The 25,156-nt window shown below is 49.0% G+C and overlaps 1 protein-coding gene across 1 annotated transcript in view; it reads right to left on the bottom strand.

The window, feature by feature from the left end:
• Window positions 1-10,111, bottom strand: part of SLC5A1 (solute carrier family 5 (sodium/glucose cotransporter), member 1) — a 36,511-nt gene extending 26,400 nt beyond the window's left edge. Inside the window, exons 1-2 of the mRNA XM_015562842.1 lie at window positions 9,638-10,111; window positions 5,114-5,185 (exon numbers count right to left, since the gene is read on the bottom strand). Of these exons, the coding sequence (XP_015418328.1) occupies window positions 5,114-5,185; window positions 9,638-9,772 (207 nt within the window). The 5' untranslated portion in view covers window positions 9,773-10,111. The remainder of the gene's footprint in view (window positions 1-5,113; window positions 5,186-9,637) is intronic.
• Between the last annotated feature and the right edge of the window lie 15,045 nt (window positions 10,112-25,156).

Raw genomic sequence — 25,156 nt, 5'->3', positions numbered from 1 at the left:
GTGGCTAACTCTAACAGAGCCTCCTGCAAGCTGAGTGTGGGGCCAGGCACTTCCTTCATGTTATCTTATTTCAATCGCACAACAGCCTGGAGGTAGGTATTATTCTTGACTTAATTTTACAGGTGAGGAAGCTGGGGACCAGAGCAATGACATGATTTCCACAAGGTCTTACAGCCCAACGTGACCGACAGCCAAGGGACAGAAGGGAAGGCCAAAGGACCATGTTGATCATTTTCATCCTTCCCCAGGCATTCTCCTCCGGACTTCCACGAAGGGCACAGTAGAGTCAGACGCTCTAACGCTCTCACTGTAAACTCGGGAGCAGCACATGCCTGCCTGCATGTCTGCCATGTCCGCCATCTCTCACAGAATCACACTTCCTGGACTGGGACAGAGGAGAAGGTGAGGCTTGCCTATTTGGACTATTTTATTTCCGGGATTCAGGTAAATATTTAGACACAGGCCCTGCTCCAGACACATTTATAATCTCTGTTTACTCTTCATCAGCTCCCATCCCTCCCTGGCCCCCCATGGACAATGGGTGCCTTTCACTCATTATCTTCACCAACATCTCTCCTTGCGCCAAGAACCAAAGAGGCAAGAAATCAGGAAACCACTGCCAGAGCGGTATTTTCCCACAGGTTATTTTCACAAAAGCCAGATAAGGCTTTCCGTTGGCATTACAGGTCAAGGAGGCTGGAGACCATCCTTCTTATCAATTCAGATGAGCTCACCTTTGCAGTCATCAACAACTTGAGGCCCCCAATCCATATGCATGGTCTCTCACACTCCCCCCCCCCACTGGCCCCTTTCAGATCCTCCAGGATCCCAAACTCCTTTTCACCTCAGGCCTCTGACCGTTCTGTTCCTAACAGGGTTGCTGGCTCCATCCCCAGTGTGGGGTGTGCGGGAGGCAGCCGATCAATGATTCTCTCTCATCATTGAAGTTTCTGTCTCTCTCTCTCTCCCTCTCCCTTCCTCTCTGAGATCAATAAAAATATTTTTGAGAGAGAGAGAGAGAAACACAGGCTCAGCCCTGGGGTAAAGGAAAGCACACACAGCTACCTGCAAATGGAAAGCAAGCAAAGCCGGAAGAGAGGGCCACCTGGGCTTGGCACGCACCCCCACCCAGGCTCATGAAGGCCCAGTCATTGTCTGCCTTATGCCTTCCTGAGCCTGACTCCATGGTGAGCTCACTGCCTCTTCTATGAGCATTTGCTTGTTCCCATTCTTCCTCTCTCCTCTGTGAGTTCCCACCGAGGTCTCAGGCCTGCTAGGCTCTTCCAGGACGGCCGGTGGCCACTCTGGTAGCATCCTATGTGGCTGAACTTTGATGGGATCATTAGATGTTAGCGACTTGCAGCTACAAGGAGATGCATGTTACTCAAGAGTGTTTAAGAAGCGTGAGAAGCTGTCCCCTTTCCTCAGAGAAAACTTCCACTGGGGTCTCTGGTCAGCCCGAAATGAAAGAATTCCTTGGTTTTCAGACAAACCTTTAGACCGTACCTATTGGTCTCCTAGATCTCCATCTCAAAGGATAAGGAGAAAGGGACCTGAATAACCAGAAGAACAGAGAGAGCCCTAGCGCTGGCGTTAATCGTGTGTGAACTTGGGCCACCCCTGGGGTTAATCATCACTCTTGCTGGATTCAGTCAGACAGGTGATGTGACAGTCCTTCAAGCAAAGACAAGAGCTAAACCAGAGAGTCTGCTGTGTGCCAGGCACTGTTCTGAGACTGTGCATGCGTCCTCACAACTTCAAGTAGGCACTAGTATCCCTGCTGTAGAGATGACCAGTGTAAGGCACAGAGATGTTTAGCAGCTTGTCCAGGGTCACACAGCTAGTTAAACGGCAGAGGCTGGATTCAAACCCAATGAGCATGACTCCAGAGCCCAGAACTGGGCAAGGGGTCAACGAATGAGGGTCTATGGGCCAAACCTAGCCCTCCACCTGTTTTTGTAAATAAAGTTTTATTTGAACATGGCCCTGCTATCCATTTATGTATTAACATGGCTGCTTTCACGCTAGCAGTAGAGTTGAGTCGTTGTTATAGAAATCACACGGCCTCCAAAAATAGTTACAGCCCGGCCCTTTACAAAGAAAGTTTTCCATTTTTACCCGAGACCATTTGATACACTCCTCTATGGCGACTGTCTAATAATAAAGGAAGGAAAGAAATTGGGATATTGGGAGACACGGGCATTCCGTTTTCAAGACCCTCCCTGGTGATGGACTGACCAGCCTGCCCACACCCATTTCCCTCGTGCTCATCCCCTCCTCTGTGGTGTGGAGTCTTAGAATTTTATTCCTGGGAGAGTCTTTGAGACCCTCAATCTGACTGTCTCCCCTTGGAGAGGAGACCCCCCTGAGGTTCAGGGTGGCTAATGACTTGCCTGACGTCACAAAGCTGGGACAAGCCAGGTGCTTTGATTCCTGTGAGGTCCCCACTCCCTTTGGAGAGCTTCCTTATGTGTTGAAGGGGGGTGTGGCAAGGTTGGCTCAACCCCATTGCACCCACTGCTCCCATAGAGCTGCCTCTGGTATGTAAACCAAATCTCCTCCAAAACAAGAGTGTCCCTGGAGCCCTGTAATTTCTGGCACCACTAGCCAAGAACGGGGGAATTTCCCCTTCTAAGCTTACACACTGCTTTCACCTCTCTCACATCTCCAAATAATCGATACAACACAGCTCACAGGCAGCTGTTTGCTAAAGGTGCCATCAACAAGGGAATCCTGGACCGCAAACCAGCCCACAGTGATGACAGGTATAGCTTCGTGGTTTCATGTTACTCGGTTGGCCTGGCTAGCCTCATGTGTGACTCAGGCTACTGTGGGCCTGCCCGGCTGGCTCCCTGTGTAAGCTGACTCCTGCAGGAACCCAGTCCTGGAGTTCCTGCTCCTCCTCTCCAATTGTCTCTCACGTCCAGCCCCAGGCCAAGGCGCCAGCCATTTCTCTCTCTGGGCCTTATCCGTGTTTTAGGAACAGGGTCTTTACCCAGAGCTCCCGGATCTTCACCTGGTGCAGGGCACAACCGCTCCTTTCGAAGTCCCCAAAGCTCCCCGACTGGCCTGTCCTCTGTCCAATCTCTTTTCAGACTTTAGGAGCTGTGATTTCCTCCTGCCTTTTTTCATGGCTGATGACCCAAGCCTTCCAGGCCTGGGATGTATCAACCCAAGGTCGACTCGGGTCCATCCTTCCTAAAATTCCCCAAGGATTCTCTTTCCCATGCTCCTCTGGTTGCTAACTCTTCCTCTAGCACATAGGAGGGGGCAAAGTGTCCCACTGGAGGGCCTTTCTTCCATATCCTACTGTTCCCATTTACTGAGCATTTGCCAAGCACAGTGCCGAATGATGTCCATGCAATGTCTCATTTAATCCTGATAAGAACCTTTTTTAGTATATTTTTTTTAATTTTGAGACAGAGAGGAAGAGAGGAGAGAGAGAAACATCAATATGAGAGGGCTGTCTCCCCCCTGCACACCCACTGGGGATCAAACCCACAGCCCAGGTATGTGCCTGGACTGGGAATTGAACCGGCAACTTCTCAGTGCACAAGACAATGCTCAACCAACTGAGCCACACCAACCAGGGCATTATTCTCCTCATTTCTAGAAGTAGAAATGGAATCTCAGGGAAATTCAGCAACTTGCCCAAGTCGTACCACTAGTAAATGTGACAGGTCAGATTTGCTGACTTCAAAGCCCACGTCGCTCTACTTTCTAGAATATTCTAGAAAATTCTAGAATTGGGAGAGACTTAGTGGTCACGGCTTCCCCATTTAAGAATCTCCCTTCCCAGCATCCCTAACAGATGGTGATGTTTTCAGTAAGTCTGACCAGATAGAGGAGAATCTACCCAAACAAGTGATTGTCAAACCTGCCTGGTCATCAAAAGCATCTAGGACACTTTAAAAAAGTGCAGATACCTAGGACTATCTTGTAAGGTGTGTTTTTTCCTCAGTCGGTCTGGGATGCAGCCCAGGGATCTTCATCTTTAGAAAACACACCCAGGTGATTCCGATACGTGGGCAGGTTTAGAAACCATGAATGCCACCTCCTGACCCCTTACGTAGATGCAAATTATCGTTGGGAGAAGAAAAGGTGAATTTCAGTCTCACAAGGAAGCAGTGACTTCTGCACAAAAAAAGAATTATGCAACGTTTCTCTGTTGGTTAGAATCACTCGATACTGAGACATGAGTAAGGAAAACACCATTCACAGAAAACCCCACAAGAACCCTTGAACTCTGCCTGCCTTGGGTGGGGCTAATTCCTCTTACCAAACAACTCTCAGCCCAGACCCACTCCTGGGCACTATCAGGAAGAGAGTCATCATTGCCGGTGAAGGTGTGGGGTGGTCCAGGCCTAGCCCAAAATGCCCGTCTCCTAAGGGGGGTTCTGCCTCATGCTTCCCCCTCATTGGTTTTCCCCAAGAGATTGGAAGCTAAGATCTTATCCCCAATAATTCTGTCATCATGGGGGGAGGGGGTCAGGAGGAGAAAAGGGGGACTGGATGAGCACTTGGCAGGTTTACTGCAGGGAGGACACTGAAGTATTCGATGGGGTGGGGGTACACTGTTTTCAAAATAATTAAACTTCAAGGTTCTCTTTAGCTATCTAACTCAGCAAACCTCCAGCCCACCAGGATTTCATGCCAGCCTTGCCTCTGACACCTGTAGAGCGCCTCTGTCCATAGAACTTCCTACCACACTGGAGGCATTCTAGATCTGCACTGTCCGCTGTGGTCAGGGATAGAGTGACCATCCATGAGGGACCCACCACAGAAGTCAGCCTCTATCCACACGCACCTATTAAGCACTTGAAATATGGAGAGTGTGATTTAGGGAAAAATGTTTAAGTTTATCTCATTGTAATTTTAATTTAAATAGCCATCCAGGCCAGCATGGCTCAGTGGTTGAGTGTCGACCTATGAACCAGAAGGTCACGGTTCGATTCCGGGTCGGAGCACTGCAAGGGAGTGAGGGTGAGCCAGGTGCCCATTATCAGGGCTCTAAGGCGGGAAGGAGGAATGACCGCCACCCCAACCCAAGGAGAACACGGCCTCCTTCAGGGAATATCGCAGTTAAGCGAACAGTATTTCAGAGAAAACTTACCGGCCACCACACCATACTTCGTCCTGCCAGGAAGAAGCCTCCAACGGTCCCACGATTGGTAGAAAACATAGCCTGAGGAGGAAAAGGTCAGAAGTTTAATAGAAAACTAGAACAGAGCGACCTTGCCAGCCAAAGGGACACACCTCCCCACAAGCTCCGCTTTCTTCTACCCACTTCACTTTCTGAAATACTTCCATGTTCCTCGCCCCCCGCCCCCCGGGGCTCCAGTATACTCAGACGGAGGAGGGAGGGCCCGACATTTGACAGACAAGGACACCGAGGCTCAGCTTGCCCTGGTGCTAACTCTGCAGTGAGCTTATGGTGTGGCTTCGAGCAACTGACTCCACCTGGGTCTGTTTGTTCCCGTTAGATAAGGGGACGTGGACATGTTTATGGCCGTTTTACAAACATACTGAAGGTGCATGATGAAGTGTCATGTTTTAAAAGCACCATTTGGTATGTGAATTCTACCTCAATAACACTGGGGGTCGGGGGGGGAGAAAGAGAGAGAGAGAGAGAAGTAGAAGAAGGAGGAGGAGGAGGAGGAGGAGGGAGAGGAGAAAGGGAAAGGGATGGGGAAGGGGAAAGGGGGAGGAAGAGGAAGAAGAGAAGAATGAGGAGGAAGGAAGGGAGGGAGGGAGGGAGAGAGAGGGAAGAGGGAAGGAGGGAAGAAAAGAAGTTATAAGAATGCATAGTTTGAACTTAATATTACATGAAAGACTGGGGCATGGGGGAAATGGAGAGATGTTGGTCAAAGGCACAGAGTCTCAGTTATAAGATGATTAAGTTCTGAGAGCTCATGTACGTCATGGTGACTATAGTTCATAATACTGTATGGCATCGTTAAATTTGCTAAACGAGTACCTTCTAAGTGCTCGCGCCACATAAAAATACTGTAACCATGTGAGGGGATGGATGTGTTCATTAGCTTGATTGTGGTCATCATTTTACAAATGATGACCCTCCATAGTGCTTTATGCCTTGTGCATGGTGCATGGTCAGTAAAAGTTAAATGAATGGGATTCTCAGTTCCCTCAGGTTCCACTCCTCCCCTTTCTCCAACACACACACACACACACACACACACACACACACACACATATATATATACACACACACACACATATACACACACACACACAGAGAGAGATGTTCTGCAGTCAGCAGCAGCATTTGGTAGGTGCTTTCTGGCGCATGCATAGCAGCTCATGCCCCCTGCCTCCCTTCTCCCCGCTGGTCACTCCCTACAAACAGGAAGACACCGTCTCCATGAGCACAGGATGCTCAACAGCAAGCTCGAATGTTCCAGACCCCACTCTGTAAACCACGGCAGGCGGAACGGTGAGGTCATGCAGGGAGCAGCACTTCGGGAATCTTAAGACCTGAGTTCTAGTCCCCGCTCTGATACTCGTGCATCTGAGCGACTCCTGGTCACCCTCTCTGACCCTCATCTGTGAAATGAAAATGTCGGGCTCCCCCAGGGCCCATTGCTACTCAGGCAACCAATGATGCCATTCGTGCGAAAGATCCCATAAGCCAGGGGTCAGCACATGTTTTCTGCTCATAAAAAGCGCCAGATAGTACATGGGTTTTGTAGGAAACCTATGATCTCCATCACACATCCTTCCTGTTGTGTTTTGTATTTTATAACTGCTTAAAAGTGTAAAGACCATTCTTAACTTGTGAGCCGCACAAAACAGGCTCTGAGCCAGATGTGGCCCATGGGCCATAGGGAACCACCCTTGGCTTAAAGGGTTTGAGGACAGCTTAATGAAATCTTCCAGAAAGAATAGGTTAAGAGATTGGGCCTAAAACGATACAAAAATCTCCCAAGAAACAAATTGAGAAAAAATGGAAATATATAGTTGATTCATGAGCAACATGGGGGTTAGAGGTGCTGACCCCCACAAAATTGAAAATCCACGTATAACTTTTGACTCCTCACTTAACTACAGTGGCCCCTCGGGATCCACGGATTGGTCCCAGGACCCCCGTGGGTACCAAATCCACAGGTGTCCAAGTCCCTTCTACAAAATGGTGTAGAACATTGAGTACAGTCAGCCCCTTTGTATTTGTGAATTCCCAACCAAGGATTGAAAACAGTTTTCTAAAGCCAAGCTGAGAAAGACAAATATCACATGATCTCACTTATTTGTGGAATATAATGAACAAAATGAATCGACCAACAAAATAAGACCCGAAGCAGGGAACAGACGGACATGCCTCCATGTGGGGTTGGGGGGACGGGAAGAGATAAACCAAAGAACTTGTATGCTTATATGCACAGCCCATGGACACGGGCGATAGGGTAATGAAGACTTGGTGGGTGGGAAGGGCCTGGGAGGAAGGGAGAGAAGGGGGTGGGGGGAATGGGAGATATCTGTAATACTATCAACAATAAAAAAATATATTTTAAAATGGGGGAAAAAGAAGAATATAGTGTCCTATCTGCAGTTGGTTGAATTCCCGGATGTGAAACCCCAGGATACAGAAGGCTGACCAAATATTTATTGAAAAAAAATTGACGTAGAATCGGACCCACAGAGTTCACACACATGTTGTTCAAGGGTCAAATGGACACTGAAGCATAAGCTCACGCCCCAATATGATTGGACGAGGCAGCATTGAAAGAGGATAAAACAGGACGAAATAATGTTGGAAGAGGTGGGATGGTGACAGGGGGACAGTAGTCGTGCCTTTTCTACGGTGAGGAAGCACAGAGGGGCTGGCTCGCTCTGTCTCTGCAGCTCAGGGGTCGTACAGGAGTCAGGACGCCTGTCCCTGAACCAAGCCACTCTTGATGCTCCAAGAGAAAACAAGAGGAATGTCAACGGGAAGGAACCCAGCACGTTCAGTGACAGGGTCCGGAGGCACTGGCTGATGGGGGAAGGGTGAACGTGGACAAATTCTGGCGGGCTCGTTAAACAGCCTTTAGCAGGACAAGTGATCCTGAATCGCAGATTTGTGAGAAGTGCAAACAGATCATTGTCAGGACTGGTGGGGCTAAATGAGATTGCTCAAGGGAACGAGATTGTCGGCGATTGCCTGGGAAACGGGCATTACGAGGCAGCTAGCAAAGGATGGGCTCTCATCCTGGCTCCAGCGCTTCTAAGCTGAGGGGGGGTAGGGAAGGGAAGGCAGGCCAGGTAGTGAAGTACCTGGTGCCGTGGAAAAGAGGCCCAGGTTCCAGGAACAGTTCCCTGCACTGCAACCTTGGACCAATCACAACCACGTGGGGCTTCAGTTTCCTCTTCTGTGAAGTGGGGACTCACATGCCTGCCCGCCCTGTTTCCTGTACTTTTTTTTTTTTTTTTTGGTCAAGTTGTCCTACCCAGCTAACCACTTGTGTCCATTTTACTTAAGAGAACAAAAGTAATTCAGGGCCTGGGTCATAGGCCCTCGAGGGCAAATAATAACAGTATTTCTAAAGATGTCTAGCACCCGTACTGAGCTTTCAGATTCATCTCTGCTGATCTTCACAACCACCTGGGGGAGGCAGACGGATAGGTAAGACTGTGTCCATTTTACAGGGAAGTAAACTGGGGCTGAGGCGGGCTACCCAAGGTCACGTGTCGGAAACCATGTCAAAGCCGTGACTAAACCTGAGAATCCCGCGCCTGGTTGCACACTTCAGAGAGGCTGAGGGTTTGGAGGAGCAGTCAGCCACACCAACCCCTTGTGACACCTGGGGAGGCTTTGAGTCACCTCTGCTTTCTACGGTTACTTTTAAAAAGAAATCTTCCTTTTATCCAAACACACACACACACACATACACACACACACACACACACACACACACACAAAAACCCTGTGGCCATGGCAGAGTTAATGTCCACCCTCCTCTCTCCCTGGCCTGCCACCCACCACAAACACCTTTGCGAGTGGCTGTGACTTCTGCACATTTAAAAACACTTCCTCGTCTGGGTGTGCCAGACTCCGTCACAAGTGAAATTTCCATATTCCCAGCTGCTAAGAACAAGTTCCTCTGGTTTCCTCCTCCTCCTCCTCCTCCTCCTCACCAGCTTTCCCAATGCTCACTCACTCCAGCCCCTGGGATCCCAGGGCACCAGGCCTTCAGGTCAGCCTATCCCAGGAGGGGGACACCAGGCAGCCCTCCCCTCGCACACACACACCTGCAGCGGCAGAGGCTGTGTCCTTCCCGGGCTACAGTTTCTTTCCCATCGGAATTGGATGACTAAGAGGCAGGACAACAGTCACCTCCTCCCAAGCCTGGGGACCCTCCCTGCAGCTACAGGCTGGCCCTCTCCTGCCCCTCACACCACTGACCCCCATCTCCCACCCTCCTTCTATGCGCACAGGCTCCAGGCGCCCACCTTCCGTGCTGGCCAGCACCCCTCTCCCTCTGCTCATCCACACTTGCCCCCCTCACCTCCCCCTGTGCCCCCTGACCTCCTCCTCAGCGCCTCCCAGTCATTTCCACTCCACGCGCTCGCTCACCCCTAAGGCCATCCTCCCTCCCCGCTGGCCCTCGCTCCCCATCAGCGTCCCAGGGCCCCCACCTACCCACAGCCCGACAGCCATCACCACCACGAAGTAGATGACGATGACGGAGATGTCGGCCGCATTGCGGATGCGCTCGTGGGGCTCGAGGGGCGCCTTGGTGACGGCGGTCGTGGGGCTCCAGGTGGTACTGTCCATGGCTGCGGTGGCGACCAGGTGTCCCTCCCTCCGAGGCCACTGGGTCCTTATAAGGCCTCCGGGTTAATGATCAGCCCGGGAGGAGGACGCCTGCGAGGTCGGGGCAGCCGGGAGGTGGTGCGTCTGTCGGGGACCCCTGCGCTGTGCTGTGCTGCGCCGTCGGGGAGCAGAGAGCGGGAGCGGTCCTGAGCTCGGAGCTGGGAGCGAGGAGCCCGCTGAACTGCTGGCGGGTCGGCTGCGGGCCGGCAGGTAAGGGCTTACCTGCCAGCGGGGAGGGGCCGGCCAGGGGGTGGTGCCCGCCTGGCACAAAGGCCCGCTGTGCTCCCTCCCGCAGCGGGCACGGGGCCGGGCCGCCGCCTGGACAGCCGTGGGGCCGGCCCCTCCCCAGCTGAGCGGGAGCGGCTCCATGGAGGAAGCGGCTGCCTGGGGCCAAGAGCCCAGGGGCTTCGGAGCACCGGGCACCTGCCCTGGGACCGGTTCCACGTCCTCTGTGGACCTGGCTGCTGCTCCACGTGCCAAATGGGTGCAGGACTCACTGTGCTCAGGAGTCAGCCAAGCTCCTGGCCTCCGTGTGGAACCTGCAGGGAGGATGGGAAGTTGGTGAACGCTGCTGGTAAAAGTTCCGCACAATTGCATTCCCTTGAAGGCTGGATGGCCGCCCACCCACCCACATTTCTGACTCCCCTTCGGCAGCCGGCAGCCCCAGGGGCACTGTTCGCCGCTGTGCGGAGGAAGAAACGGAGACCAGGCGAGGGAATCCCGCTAGGAGCTATTTCCTTGCCCCGCACTTTGCCCAATAAGGATTCGGGGTCCTTCGCAGGCAGGCAGGAGGGAAAACACTAGAGAATCCTCTCCAAGGAGGTCACCAAACCCTGACCCTTCCTGGGGGCTCGATGCATCTGCAAACACACGTCTGAGCCGAAAGTCAGGGCTCGGAACAGAGACAGCAGAGAGAGGAGGCACGAGTCACCCACGATCACACGTCGAGCCCTGAGCCGGTGATAAATGTGGCCCCGCCACCCAGGCCAGGGCAGTCCCAGTTCAGAAGATGGTTGGGGGATGCTCTGGGGCGGGGGGGGGGATGCTGAGGGCACAGAGCAGCCCCTTTTGGGTGGGGGTCGGGGGAGCCTTGCTGGGGTGATGAGGTACAGGAAGGGGAAGGACCACACAAACCCTGCCCAGATGCTGTTCTGCCTCAGGCTCCCTGGATGCCGCCAGCCGACATCCACCCAGGACCCAAATGCCAGCAGCCTGTCCTTTCGCCCCTCCTGCCTCTGAGGCCCAATCCCCTCCTCCCTCATCAGTGCTCCATCTTCCTACTGAGGCTGCGACTTCCCCGTTTCCCCCCACCCACCACCCCAGGACTGTAAACTCTGTGGCAATGGGCAGGGCCCATTATGATGCCTGACCACGGGGAGCAGGAACTCTCTTTCCAGGGAGCCTGGCCGCCGGGGGCTCCTCTCCAAGCTCCTTTCAAGCTCCTCCACCGTGGATGCTTGAGTAGCTTGGAGTGCCTCACCTATCATCGTGTCCGTTCGTTCCCGCATTCAGCAAAGCTTTCGTACCCAACTCTGTGCCAAGCAGAGTCCCTGCCCTCAGGGAACTAGCTTCTGGTCTGATTGGGAAGCAAGCCCATCGCCAGGGAAAATCCAGCCCTGGGTACTCCCACCCCCCCACACACACACACCCCAACCCTCCGCGCTGCAGGCAGCGGGCCCCTGCCGAGTTCCAAGAGGGAAGTCTGTGGAAATGAGCAAATCCACAATGTGAGCAGGAGTGAGAACTGGAAGTGCTAACGGACCTCAGAGGAGGGACTGGGACCATCCGTTGATCTGTCTAGGAGAGCAGAACATGGGTGGCCAGAGAAGGAAAGGGATGGTAGCCCGGGGAGACCAGAAAGTGCAATCATTCATTCATTCATTCATTCACTCTTGCAACAGAAGGGCCGCTTCTGAGGCTATGGCTATAAACAAGACTTACAGGATTCCTGCCCTCACAGGGCTTCCAGACCATCGTCAGAGACAAACACCTATAAGACCAGCACTAGGATCTGTGTTTTGAAAGAGAAGCACTAATGCTCCTTCCTAGCAAGGATTTTGACCTGGGGATGGGTGAGGTTGGAGGAAGGCCTGGAAAAGCGCTGGTTTGGGCAGGGCCCTGAAAGAGAAGGAGTGAGTCAGGTAGGATGGGAGTGAGTGATGTACCGGGAAAGGGCAAGTATGGGTACAGGGAGGCTGTCCATAATGTATAGGGAGGTAATAACTAAGGTGAAAAATTAAAAAATAAAACTATGGCCCAGCCTGTGTGGCTCAGTGGTCGAGCATCGACCCATGAACCAGGAGGTCACGGTTCAATTTCCAGTCAGGGCACATGCCCGGGGTTGTGGGCTCAATCCCCAGTAAGGGGCATGCAGGAGGCAGCCAATCCATGATTCTCTTTCATCATTGATGTTTCTATTTCTCTCTCTCCCTTTCTCTTCCTTTCTGAAATAAATTAAAAAAATATTTTTTTAAAAAAAATAATAATATCTAACATAAATGAGAGAACATATGGAAAACATTTTGGTGCACTGCCAAGCACATATGCAGTGCTCAATAACACGTTAACTTTTATCTTTATCATCATCACTTTATCTAGACCTCGGGATGTGGACCCTTGAGCTGGAGCCCTGCCCTCACAGAGCAGGAGACAGGTACAAAAGAGAAAACATATACCGTGTGTTGGACAAGTGGAACAACTTTGGTCGTCACAATGACAGGAGTATTGAATCAAAGGCAACTTCAAAATCCTTACGAGGATGAGTAACTCGGTGTTATTTCATGATCCCAGTTGGCACGCGTCCGTGAAAGGATGATGTCTGACACCGTAAGCTGCCGCTGACTAAGAAGGATGAGGCTTCCCTGGAGTAGAAACCCTGGGATGGAAAAGAGCGATCCTGTTGGGGAAACCACATTCAGTGTCACATACGCAACGAACAAGACACCTGTCAAAACAGCAGGAACAGAGTCCCTGACATTTCAGGGCCTGGAGCCATAGCGGCTGCCGACAGTGGATGGTTCCAAAGGCCAGAGAAGCATGAGTGAGAAGCACGGAGCGGATTCTGAGGATCCTGAACTCGGCTCTGAATCAGCCCGCAGGATTTTCTCCGCCAGAGTCTCACCATCCATCACCAAGCCCAATAGCAAAAATAAATAGTTTGTGTAAAAGGAAACACAATGGCACACACACATACTAACAGACACCTAAAATAAAGTCCATGAAAAAGTTAAACATATACACAACCTTTGACCCAACAATTTTAGAATTTGTGCTCCAGATAGGCTTACGTAAGGACAAAAACGACCTTTGTTCCAAGTTATTTATTGCCGCAATATGTATAATGGGAAAAGATAAAGATTAGGGGCAACCTAAATGCCCATCCATAAAGGACCAGTTACATATGTCACAGTTTATCCACCTAGAGCAACCGTGGGCAAACTACGGCCTGCGGGCCGGATCCGACCCATTTGAAATGAATAAAACTAAAAAAAAAACAAAGACTGTACCCTTTTATGTAATGATGTTTACTTTGAATTTATATTAGTTCACACAAACACTCCATCCATGCTTTTGTTCCGGCCCTCCGGTCCAGTTTAAGAACCCATTGTGGCCCTCGAGTCAAAAAGTTTGCCCACCCCTGACCTAGAGGAACAATACGTGCAGCCATAAAGAAATGAAAGCTCTAGCATATTGGTATGGGTTGGTCTCAAAGGTATTTTGTTAGGTTAAAAAAAACAAGGTGTGCAAAACGACATATAATATGCTAAAACTAGTGTAAAATATCAGGAGGTGGGGGAAGAATATAGGTACATATTTGCCTACAAGTGCATTAAAAAAATATCTCTTGGGAAAAATATATATCTCTTGGATATACAAGAAACTGGCAAAACTTATTGCCTTCAGGGAGAAAATTTGGAAGACAGGGGAGCTTTCTCTATATATGCATGTGTACTTTATGAACCATGAGAATGTATTATTTACAAGATCAACAGATAGGAGGAGGAAGGGATAGAGAGAGAGAAAGAAAATAAATACTACACTAGGATCACTGAATAGCCAAGCAAGCAGGGACCTCAGAGATCTTCAAACTTGACTCCAGGATGTATTCACTGACTCAGCAAATGTCACCTGAGTGTCCTACAGATGCCTGGCACTGCCCTGGGTACTGTAGGAGGAAGGTGCAAAGATGTGGGAGAACACAGTCTAACGGAGAAAGACCTTACAGTTTACCAGTGAGAAACTGAGGCCCAGAGAATAGACGGACCTGAGTCAAGGTCACCCAGGTCGCTGGTGGGAGAGTTAGGGACGAAATCCATGTCTTCAGGCTCCTGTTTGGCTCTATTATCTGTACGGCTTAAAGGACAGTGAAGGAAATAGACTTGATGACACACTCAATATTTGCAAATGTGAAGAGAAATGAACCACAGAACTGGCTTTCCTGGAGAGAGCTTTCTTCTCCTACACAGTTTCAAACAGACCTTGTCCCTGATGAGTCACCAAAAATGTTCAGACGAAGCAATAAGGCAGAAACTCAAAGAATGATCTTCAGTCTGGCTGGTGTGGTTCAGTGGTTGAGTGTTGACCTATGAACCAGGAGGTCACAGTTTGATTCCCGGTTAGGGCACAGGCCCCGGTTGCAGATTCGATCCCCAGTAGGGGGCGTGCAGGAGGCAGCTGATCAATGATTCTCTCTCATCATTGATGTTTCTCTCTCTCTCCCTCTCCTTTCCTCTCTGAAACCAATAAAAATACATTACATTTTTTTAAAAGTATGTGTCCACAAATTATACATATACCAAATCATCACATTGTACACTTTAAATATATACAATTTTATTTGTCGATTATACCTAAATAAAGTTGGAAAGAAAAGGGGGGCGGGGAATGTGCCCAGAGAGAGTGTCCTGGGAGAAAAAATACCCTAGGAGGGAACTCAAAATGCGGGCTTCCAGGTCCTGCTCCATCCCTGCCTCACAGCGTCACCCTGACAAATCCTTTCCCCTCTGTGACCTGCTGCTTCTCTGTGAAACCGTGAGCTCTAGCCACACGCCTCCTCCTGCACCTCCCTGGTCTCTCAGCCCATCGGCATCCTTCATCCTTTCCGGGGTCCCGGCATCGTGCCATGACCCCTCTTCCCACATTTCCAGCTGTGCCAGACCCAGGTTCTGACCGGGGCCCAAGTCTTGACAGCCTGTGGGCGGAGGGATGGAAAGGAGATTCCAGGGTGCTCCGCTGGCTCGGCCCTTTCTCCGCGACCTTTAGCAAGGCCCATAACTGAGCCTTATCGCACGGTAAGTCTGGTACTATCAGAGGCCAATAAACCACACACTCCCCTTTCCGAAGGTACATCATTTAGGCAATAACCTAGGTCATGCCAACATGCCCCCACTGGTGCTTAATAAGTACTATATTTGCCACACAAGAGGCAGCCCGGGGTGGAGGGCAGTCATGGGGTGGATGTGATGTTGGGGAAGTCCCACCCCTGCCCTGCCCTCGCTGTCCTCAGGTGATGCATGAGGTCAACCCCATTCCGTGGGGCGAGATTTGGGAAGGAACGCTGGGCCTTGGGCTGGGACTCCGCCCCTCCTCCAGCTGAGTCAGGAGGCGCATGTTTTCACCCGCTCCATTCAGGAAGACTTTGGTCTAAGAGGCTGGTGCCACCCTCCGGGTCACACCTGTCTCTGAAGCAAGACACACTAATCACTTTGGGTACCTTGTCACGCCCTCTCCCTGGGAAATTTTCCTCTTCACAGCTGGTGTGGGGAGCGCAGACACTACAGGGAGCGACTTGGATTCAGAGTCCATCTACAGAGCACCTTGGGTGGGTCAGGGACAATCGCAGAACCCGGGGCAAAAATAAGCAACTTCGGCAAATATAAGTTTGATTAACCTGGTGAGAAACAAATCAATGACACTTTAAAAGAATCCTTTTGAAGGGAAAAATGCTAAATGACATAAAACTAGACAACTTTGTCAATTCAGTATATTTGCCTGCTTTGTTGAGGTATAATTGAGATATAACAAACAATATGTAAGTTTAAGGTGTACAGCACGATGGTTTGATACATGTGTATATTGCAAAATGATTCTCACAATAAGGTTAAATGTTCCCATCACTCACAATTTAAGCCACGTTTTCTGTGGATGGTGAGAATATTAAAGATCTACTCTCTTAGCAACTTTCCAAGTATATAATAATACAGTATTTTTAACTATAGTGCAGTTCAGTGTTAAACTAGCTGCTTGGTTTATTTTTAAGTCTTCGTATTTGATTTTAAAAATCCATCTCAATCATTTGCATCATGAGAAAGAGATAGAAATGTCAACAATGAGAGAGACTCATTGATCACCTACTGCCTCCTGCACGTCCCTCACTGGGGATCGAGCCCACAACCTGACTGGAATCGAACCATGTCTTCTTGGTTCAACCACTGAGCCACGCCGGCCTGGCTATTTTCTTATGGTTTTGACTCCACAGTCAGAGATCTGAAACCAGTTTCACTGGCTGAAATCAAAGTGTCAGCAGGGATATGCTTTTTCAGGGAACTTATAGGAAGGAACCTAGGATATGGCAGGAAATTCTGGAAAGTTCTTGTGTGTAAGGTTGGAGTTAGAATTTAGAGGCCCTATCCTCCTTATGTAGCACACTGCCATTATTTCAAAGGCACAGCAGAGACACAAAATTATTTGTAACTGTCTGAAATCTGATGGAAATTGAAATAGGACAGTCTAATAAATCATCAATTTAAATTGTGAAGCCATTTTATTTATTTGTTGAGTTTTATTTGTTGAGTTACAGTGTGTGCACATTTCAGACGTTTTCCATCAAGATAGAAACTTGAAGCAAAGGAAGTGACAGCGCCACCTTGTGGTAAGACCCAACGCTGCACTGAGATAGTTAACCCCCTTCCTTCCCCACCCCACCCCCCAGACCATTCAGTTGCCTGTGCCTTGTCTGGGTCTGAAGTCACTGGATGGGGGTGAGGGTCAGCAGAAGCTAAGAACAGACCTGATCAGGAGTCAGGAGGCCCCGCTCTGTGACTCCCTTGAAGTACTGGAGGCCTCCGTCCTTCCCAACATACTTCAGGCAAGATCAGGACAGCCAAAATCAGAAAGCCTGAAAGGTAAACAAAATGGGGGGAGACAGGAGGAGGAGTATAATACCCTTGAGGTTCCTAGGTGGTGGAGCAAGCTGGTATTGATTATCTATGAGCCTCAGACCTTCTTGAAAAGTAAACTAATCCCTGATAACAGGAGCAAGGATCCTCAACTAATAGGCCAATAGTCTTCATCTCAAGTGTCAAGTGTCTAGTAATTGTTGGTAACTAATAGAACATTGTGCTGAGTAGGATTCTGAGGCAGAGTTGGAGCTCAGTGTAAAGAAGGCCATTAATGATTAACGTGTGTCTCTGGTATGGGAGGGAGGACTAACAATTCACATATCCTAGTGACAGTTGATGAAGATCTCCATGTAGCTCTAACTTCTCTGATGTCAGTTTTTCTCATTATAAAATGAGGACGACCGTGATGCCTTCTGGCCCTATTTTACAAAAAGGAAGACCATGGATTTGAAGGGTCTTGAAAAGATCTAAGAATGTATGTGTGAGATGGTACAAGCATTTCTGTTGACTTCCCTACATGATCCAAAGAGCGGAAGACTCTAAAGCTGTTAGTTGGCTTTCCCAACCTAAACACCCCTGAAAGACCTGAAGGACATTGTTTGAAGAATGTTAGGGGTTTGCCCAGCTCATAACACTGAGCCAAACAAACTGGGTAAACTGGGATCTAAAGAATTTAAATCCCTAGCTGTGAGGCTGGTGCTGTAATTTTTTTCAGAGAATGGAATAAAATGAAATCAAACAGCATCACTGAGGGACCCTTAGAGTAATTCACTCAACAATCACTTATTAACCATCCACTCGTTTGCTGATTTTATAGATATTTACCGAGCACCTACCATGGACCAGTTCTGTGATAAGGTTAGGAATAGAGTTGAAGATAAAACAATTAAGTACCTGCCCAAACAGATTTACAGCCTAGTGAGAAAGCCTGTAATAAATAAATAAGTACCATAAAATGATGTGTTGTGAGGAGAGAAATATGAGGTGCCCGGACAGCCTCCTTCCAGAGAATGGGGCTTTGTAGGACAGGGGTTGCCAATTCCTGGTGCCAGGGACAAATTCAACCACAGACAACTTTCTTGGCCAGCACCCCGTTTTCAGAGCACCTGAATGGCTTCAGTGGGACATGAATGCTCCAGTTTTTCTCATTCCCCACCATTCCCTACTGTATTCTGCTCAGTACTCTCTCATAGTGATGTAGTCTGGACCCTGAAAGACATGCCTTGAAGAAGAACGCCAAAGTGAATGGGGTGGGACACGGGGTGAGAAAGTGTCCCAGGTGAGCAAAGGCCCAGAAAAGACAGAGATGGAGGTGCATCTGAGGGATTGGAAGGTCCAGGTAGCCAACGCATGGAAGAGACCACAGGGTTCAACTCCCGTATGTTACATATGAAGAAACGGATACTGAGAGCGAAGCGACTTGGTCAACTTACACAACTAGCAAAGCAAAGAACAGACTCGGGACTAAAGCCCAATTCTCCTGCTCTCCGATGACAAATTCTTTCCAGGCAACCCTTTCCTTTTACCCTTTAGGCCCACTAATCCCTAGCAAAATCCCAGGAAACATGCAGGAATCCAGGCCCATTCACACCAGCTGCCCACGGGGCTTCAGACCAATCAGACATGAGGCCCTGTTGCCCAGGGTTGCTCCACAGCTTCCTCCACCACACTGTCAAGTGTGAGTCAGGGCTGAACCTAGGAGCTGGCGAGTTTCTGGGGCTGGGTTCAGGACCCGCCTTCTCTGTACTTTCCTAGGTGGTGTGATGACAGGGAAATACCTCATCTAGACACATGGGGAAGCCGGGCACCCCACTATCCACTCTTCCTTCCTCTGGCCTGAGGTTCTGTCCCATGTTTAAATGCAAATACCCTCGAAAGAAGTATCACTTCCATGTCGGTGTGAGTGTAGCATCCAATCTGGAACAAAACCTGAAGATTAGCCAAGCCAGTCCTCTTACCATACTTATGGGGAACATGAGCCCAGAGAAGAGACTGGCCCAAGACCGTCCAGGGTCAAAGCCAGTGTGAAACCCTGGTCTGCTGGTTCCTGGTCCAGGACTCTTTCTACGGCTCCACGGTTTCTCACTGGGTCCTGCTCTGAGGATGTTTTCCTGGAGGAACAGAGGAGGGAAAGAAAGGAGGCATCACAGCAGGGAGGAACGGCATTGGAGGAGAAAAAGGAGGAGGAAGAAGGGAAGAGGAAGAAGAGAAAACTTAACTGATTCAAGAATGCTCCTCTATATATTGAATTAGGATGTTGTACACCTAAAACCTATATAATTTTATGTACCAATCTTACCTTTTAAAAGAAGAAAAGGATGCTCACCCTAGCAGGTTTGGCTCAGTGGATAGAGCATTGGCCTGTGGACTGACGGGTCCCAGGTTCGATTCCAGTCAAGGGCACATGCCTGGGTTGCAGGCTTGATCCCCAGTATGGGGGCGTGCAGGAGGCAGCCAATCAGTGAATCTCTCTCATCATTGATGTTTCTATCTCTCTCTCCTTTCCTCTCCCTTCCTCTCTGAAATCAATAAAAAATATATATTTTTTTAAAAAAAGAATGCTCCTCTAGACTTCTAAACCCATGCTGAATCCCTTCGAGTTTCTGACTACAGCGGCACTTTGAGATAATGTTCTCCATGTGAAGTCTTTGCCTGGTGAAAGGAGACATCTTTCTGGCCTTTTATTCATCTTAAAGCTGCTCCTTCTCATTCTTTTTTTCATATATATTTTTTTATCTGATTTCAGAGAGAAAGGGAGAGGGGGAGAGAGAGAGAAACATCAATGATGAGAGAAAATCATTGATCAGCTGCCTTCTGCACACCCTGCGCAGGGGGTCAAGTCTGCAACCCCGGCATGTGTTCTGACCAGGAGTCGAACTGTGATCTCCTGGTTCATAAGTCGATGCTCAACCACTGAGCCATGCTGTCGGGCAGCTCCCTCTAATTCTGGTAAATGCTGCAATGTAGGTGAATCTTGAAAACATTCACTCTACATGAAATACCTCGAATAGGTAAATTTATAGAGACAAGAGGTATAATGGTGGCTACCAAGGGATTGAAGAGGGGGAGTAGAGGAGAGTTTTATTGTTTAATGGGTGCAGAGTTTCTGTCTGGGATGACAAAGAAGTTTTGGGAATAGTGGAGATGGTTGCACAATATCATGACTGGATTGTACTTAATACCATTGAAATGTACACTTAAAATGAGTTCATAAGTAGATTGTATGCTGTGTATGTTTAACCATAATTTCTTTTTTAAAAGTAGCTGTTCCTTCTAAGCAGACAATAATGGCTATGGAAGATGTCTCATGCTGCTGTTCAGTAAAAATTAAATCCATATTTCTTCTCTCTCGTCCCTGCCATGGGAATACAGACGGATAAGATCTTCGTGGTTAAGAACAAAAGTTTTCTAGTCAGCACACAGGTGCATTCAAAGTTTGCTTCTGCACTGCTGGTGGGAATGCAGACTGGTGCAGCCATTATGGAAAACAGTATGGAGTTTCCTCAAAATATTAAAAATGGAACTGCCGTTTAACCCAGTGATCCCACTTCTAGGAATATATCCTAAGAAACCCAAAACACCAGTCAGAAAGAATATATGCACCCCTATGTTCATAGCAGCACAATTTACAATAGCTAAGATTTGGAAACAGCCTAAGTGTCCATCAGCAGATGAGTGGATAAAAAAATGACATGTACACATGGACTACTATACAGCAATAAAAAAGAAAGAACTCTTACCATTTGCAACAGCATGATGGACCTGGAGAGCATTATGCTAAGTGAAACAAGCCAGTCAGAGAAAGACAAGTACCACAGGATCTCACTCATATGTGGAATCTAATGAACCAAATAAACTGATGAACAAAAATTGGCCCAGAGACAGAGAAGCATGAACAGACTGTTGAACCTCAGAGGGAAGGCAGGGTAGGGTGGGTGGGAAGAGGTCAACCAATGAACTTGTATGCAAATAGGCATCACCCGTGGACACAGATAATGGGTTGGGAAGGGTCTAGGGGGAGTCGGCTGGAAAAGGTGAAGCAAGGTGGAAAGGGAAGACCTATATAATATTTTCAACAATAAAGATTTAAAAACAACAACAACAAAGTTTGCTTCTGTGGTTTCCTAGTTGTGTGACCCTGGGCGAGGTACAGAACAAGGCTTCCAAACTTTGATGTGCATGCAAACCCCCGGGGCTTCTGGACTTCACCACAGCCTCAGTCTCCCAATGGGAAACAAGGGGAAGCTAACATCTACTTGACAGAATCGCTGTGGTGATCAGATGAGACAGTATGTGTAAAGTGCTTAACTTGATCACCAGCATTTGGTGAGCACTCAATGAATAGAAATTAATATTCTTATGATTTATTATTTTTTCCACTTAGTTTCTGTCCTTCCAAACTTAAGAGCCTTCTAAGGGTGTGGGTGTGGGTGTGATTTTATTGTGGTTTGGCTTGGTTTTTGCTGTGTGTGCACAATTGGGTAGATAAGATCTCTTGTACGTGTGGCAAGTTTCCGGGAGCACGTGGGCCAGGATAGACGTGCCCAGGGAGACACGTGTTGGCATGTTGGTAGCTGAGCAGTGTGTGTGAATGTATATCTATGTATATACAAAACATTGTTTCCTGCCCAGCTGGCATGGCTCAGTGGTTGAGAGGCAACCTATGAACCAGGAGGTCATGGTTCGATTCCCAGTCAGGGCACATGCCTGGGTTGCATGCTCGATCCCCAATAGGCAGGAGGCAGCCAATCAATGACTCTCTCTCCTCACTGATGTTTCTATCTCTCTCTCTCTGAAATCAATAAAAATACATTTAAAAAAATAAAACACTGTTTCCTTAGAAGACTGTTATCAATGAAAATATTCAAAAGTCATTTTCTCTTACTTATCAACCAATGTTAGTGAGTAAGAAGATAATTCAAAATTGATTGGTCAAAGGGGAAGATTATGTGTTGATTGACGTCTCTTATCCTATCCAAAGGTCCTAGATATTGAAGAGAATTGTGATGACTGGTTAGAAACATTCTGTTCTAGCCTGACCAGTGTGGTTCAGTGGTTGAATATGGACCTGTGAACCAAGAGATTTCTGGTTCAATTCCTGGTCAGGACATCCTGGTTTCATTTCAATCCCCAGTTGGGGATGTGCAGGAGGCAGCCAATTGATGTTTCTATCTCTCTATTCCTTTTAGTCTCCGTACCCAGAAACAATCAACAAATGCATACAAAGCCAGGATCCAAACTTGCAGCATTACTGAACACTAAGTCCCAATCCCAGCCCCACACTAGGGATGGACCCCACAACCTGGGCATGTGCCTGACCAGGAATAGAACCGTGACCTCCTGGTTCATAGGTCGATGCTCAATCACTGAACCACACCAGCCCCCAGTCCATTTTTAAGACCCAGAAAAGGCACTAGACTGGGGAGACCTGAGTTCAAATTCCAGCTCTGCCACTAACTCCCTGGCTAACCCAGTCTCCTCTCCTGGCTCAGTTTTGCCTCGGGAAAGGGTCTGGCTTGGAAGAGGGTGACTTCCAAGCTCCCTGTCAGCTCTGCTCTGGGCCGCCCCACATCCTCCAGTTGTGTGTGTACGTATGCCTGGGACAGGGTCCAACTCATTCCTAAAGGGTCAGACGATTAACCATTGGCCTGGGCCAGTTCCAGAAAGGACTCAAAAATTAACCTTGTTCCCCCTATTTTCCCTTTTAATCTTTACCATTTGTAACTCTGGGAGGCATTGCTTCTCTCCTGTCTCCATGGTCTAGCTGCCATCCTGACCCCACCACCCCCAGCCCTCCATCACCCCAACTCCTCCTCCCCACAGCTAAACTTCGCCAATCCTCACTTCCTCCATGAAACCTTGTCTGACTCCCCGAGGCCCTGTGACCCACAGCCCTCTGACCGCCTCGCTATACTCTTACTATATCCCACGGTGAGGTGCTTAGAGGGTTTGTAGTGACCTCCCCCTGGGGACTTCTTCCCACTCGGCTACTCGCCTTGGGAGCTGAGACTGTGCTGTGTTCAACCTCTCACCCTAGGCACAGATTCAGTGTGCAGGAAGCCGCGACACTTAAAGCGCCTTGCACCAGGCTGAGAAATGAGCCCTGGCCACTAGGAGAAGTTCTTAACTCTTCAAAGCTCCTGTGAGTTCTCTTTGCTCCCTGACCCTCACTGTGAGGCCGGCAGACCACTTAGCTGAGTGTGAGGCACTTCACATGGAGGTGAAGCCATCTCCTTGAGACCATGTGGCAGGCAAGCTGTGGTAGGGCCCGAACCACGCACCAGAGTTCCAGCCTCCAGACCCTGGGCTTTGGGCAGTGAAATCACAGCTTTGCCCCCTTTTTAAGAAGCTGCAGCCTGGGGCCAACCCTACAACATGTGAATACACACACACACACACACACACACACACACTTTATAAGTACCTCACACTGGCTCTACCCTGCTTAAGGCTTCTTCCCTTTAGACTCTACCGTTGTTTTTCTCCCCTCTTTTATCATCATTCTCTAAGGTTGGGGGGAACTTTTTTCTACCAAGGGCCATTTGGAAATTTATAACATCATTCATGGGCCATATAAAATTATCAGCTTAAAAGTTAGCTTGCTGTATTTGGTCAAACATTTAATTAGCTCACCCCTAATGCCTTGCCAGGGCCAGACCAAATGATTTTTGCGGGTCTTATAAGGCCCACGGGCGGGACGTTCCCCACCTCTGCTCTAAGGGAATAGAGCCTAGAACAGTTCCCAGGTCAATACATTTTCTCTAAGAGATCTAAGGGGTCAAGAGATGCTGAACTTGATCCTACTTACTCTGGTATGCTCCTCGGAGCCCCTGTCCTCCTGCCCCTGTGCACCATCTTATCATGGAGAGCAGAGGAGTGAAAGCTTTGCAGTGTGTGCAAGCTTCCCAGCTCACAACTGGGAGATGGGCTTCTCCGCTGAAATATCACCTTGGCCTGCTCTGAGTCCGTGGAACCATATTCTCTCCTCATAGCCATCACCTTTGCTGTTTAGCAAGGTCATTGGGGAATCTGTAAATCTATACACACTAGGGGCCTAATGCATGAAATTCGTGCAAGGGGCTCGGCCCTCGCAGCCCCAGCTTTGTCCGGAAGGTCATCTGGCTGTCCAGTCTAATTAGCATACTAAGCTTTTACTATTATAGATATTCATATACATATGACTAGCAGGTGCAGGTGTGTATGTACAGGTGCATTTGTGCTATTTTGTTTAGTTTGAGTGTGTGTGTGTGTGTGTGTGTGTGTGTGATGGCATACTGTGAACATCCATGGGTTTTACAGGTACCTTCCTCAAAATGTATACACATGTGGCCCGGCCAGTGTGGTTCAGCGGTTGAGCATCAACCCAGGAACCAAGAGGTCGCGGGTTCGATTCCTGGCCAGGGCATATGCCTGGTTTGCAATTTCAATCCTCAGTGGGGGTCTGTAGGAGGCAGCCAGTCAATGATGTTTCTCTCTCATCAATGTTTCTATCTCTCTACCCCTCTCCCTCCCTCTCTCTCTAAAAATCAATAAAAACTTTATTTTTAAATGTATACACACGTGGACGAGTATGTGGGAGGACATAAACATTTTTCATTCACTATTCACCCATCAGTCCAAGGAAGATGTCCTGATCTTGCAAGTACTGTGCAAGTTCTGGGGTGAATAAGAGAGAGCATATGAATGTTTATAGTGCCGGGTCCATGAGTGGTAAGCGTGTTTTCTCAGTACTATATAGATGTCTATGAAATCACTGTACATATGTACGTGTCCATCAGAGCCCATGGCAAACTAGGGGAGCTCCTGATTGCATAAGTGAGGGCGCATCTTCGGTTGATGCTGAAAGATGCTGCTGTGTTCTCTCTCCAAGCCCCCGAGATCAGATTCTAAACAGTCCTCAGGCAATAGAGGCATCCTCTGCCCACCGCTCGGCCAGGGCCGAAGCCTAGATTGGTGGGTCCCCCACAGTGTTCCAGCCGCTCCACCCTCCCTACCCATCAGGAGCAGAGCCAGCGTTTCCTAATAAGAGGGCACAGAGAGTCCAGGCCGCTGGGAGCCACCTGAGCTTCACGTGTTTTTATGGTCTCACAGTTAATGTTTGGCCCTGGGTTATTTCTGCTCTAGGAGGTCAGCCAGAAGAGGCTGGGAAGAAATGGGGGCAGGGGAGATAAGGTGCCAGGTCACCTGCAGGAGGCACCTGCCCTGGCAGCCGCCTTCGGACCCA

This window comes from Myotis davidii, unplaced genomic scaffold, assembly GCF_000327345.1.
Source record: "Myotis davidii unplaced genomic scaffold, ASM32734v1 scaffold478, whole genome shotgun sequence".
Classification (NCBI taxonomy): Eukaryota; Metazoa; Chordata; class Mammalia; order Chiroptera; family Vespertilionidae; genus Myotis; species Myotis davidii.
This window is presented reverse-complemented; position numbering and strand designations above follow the sequence as displayed.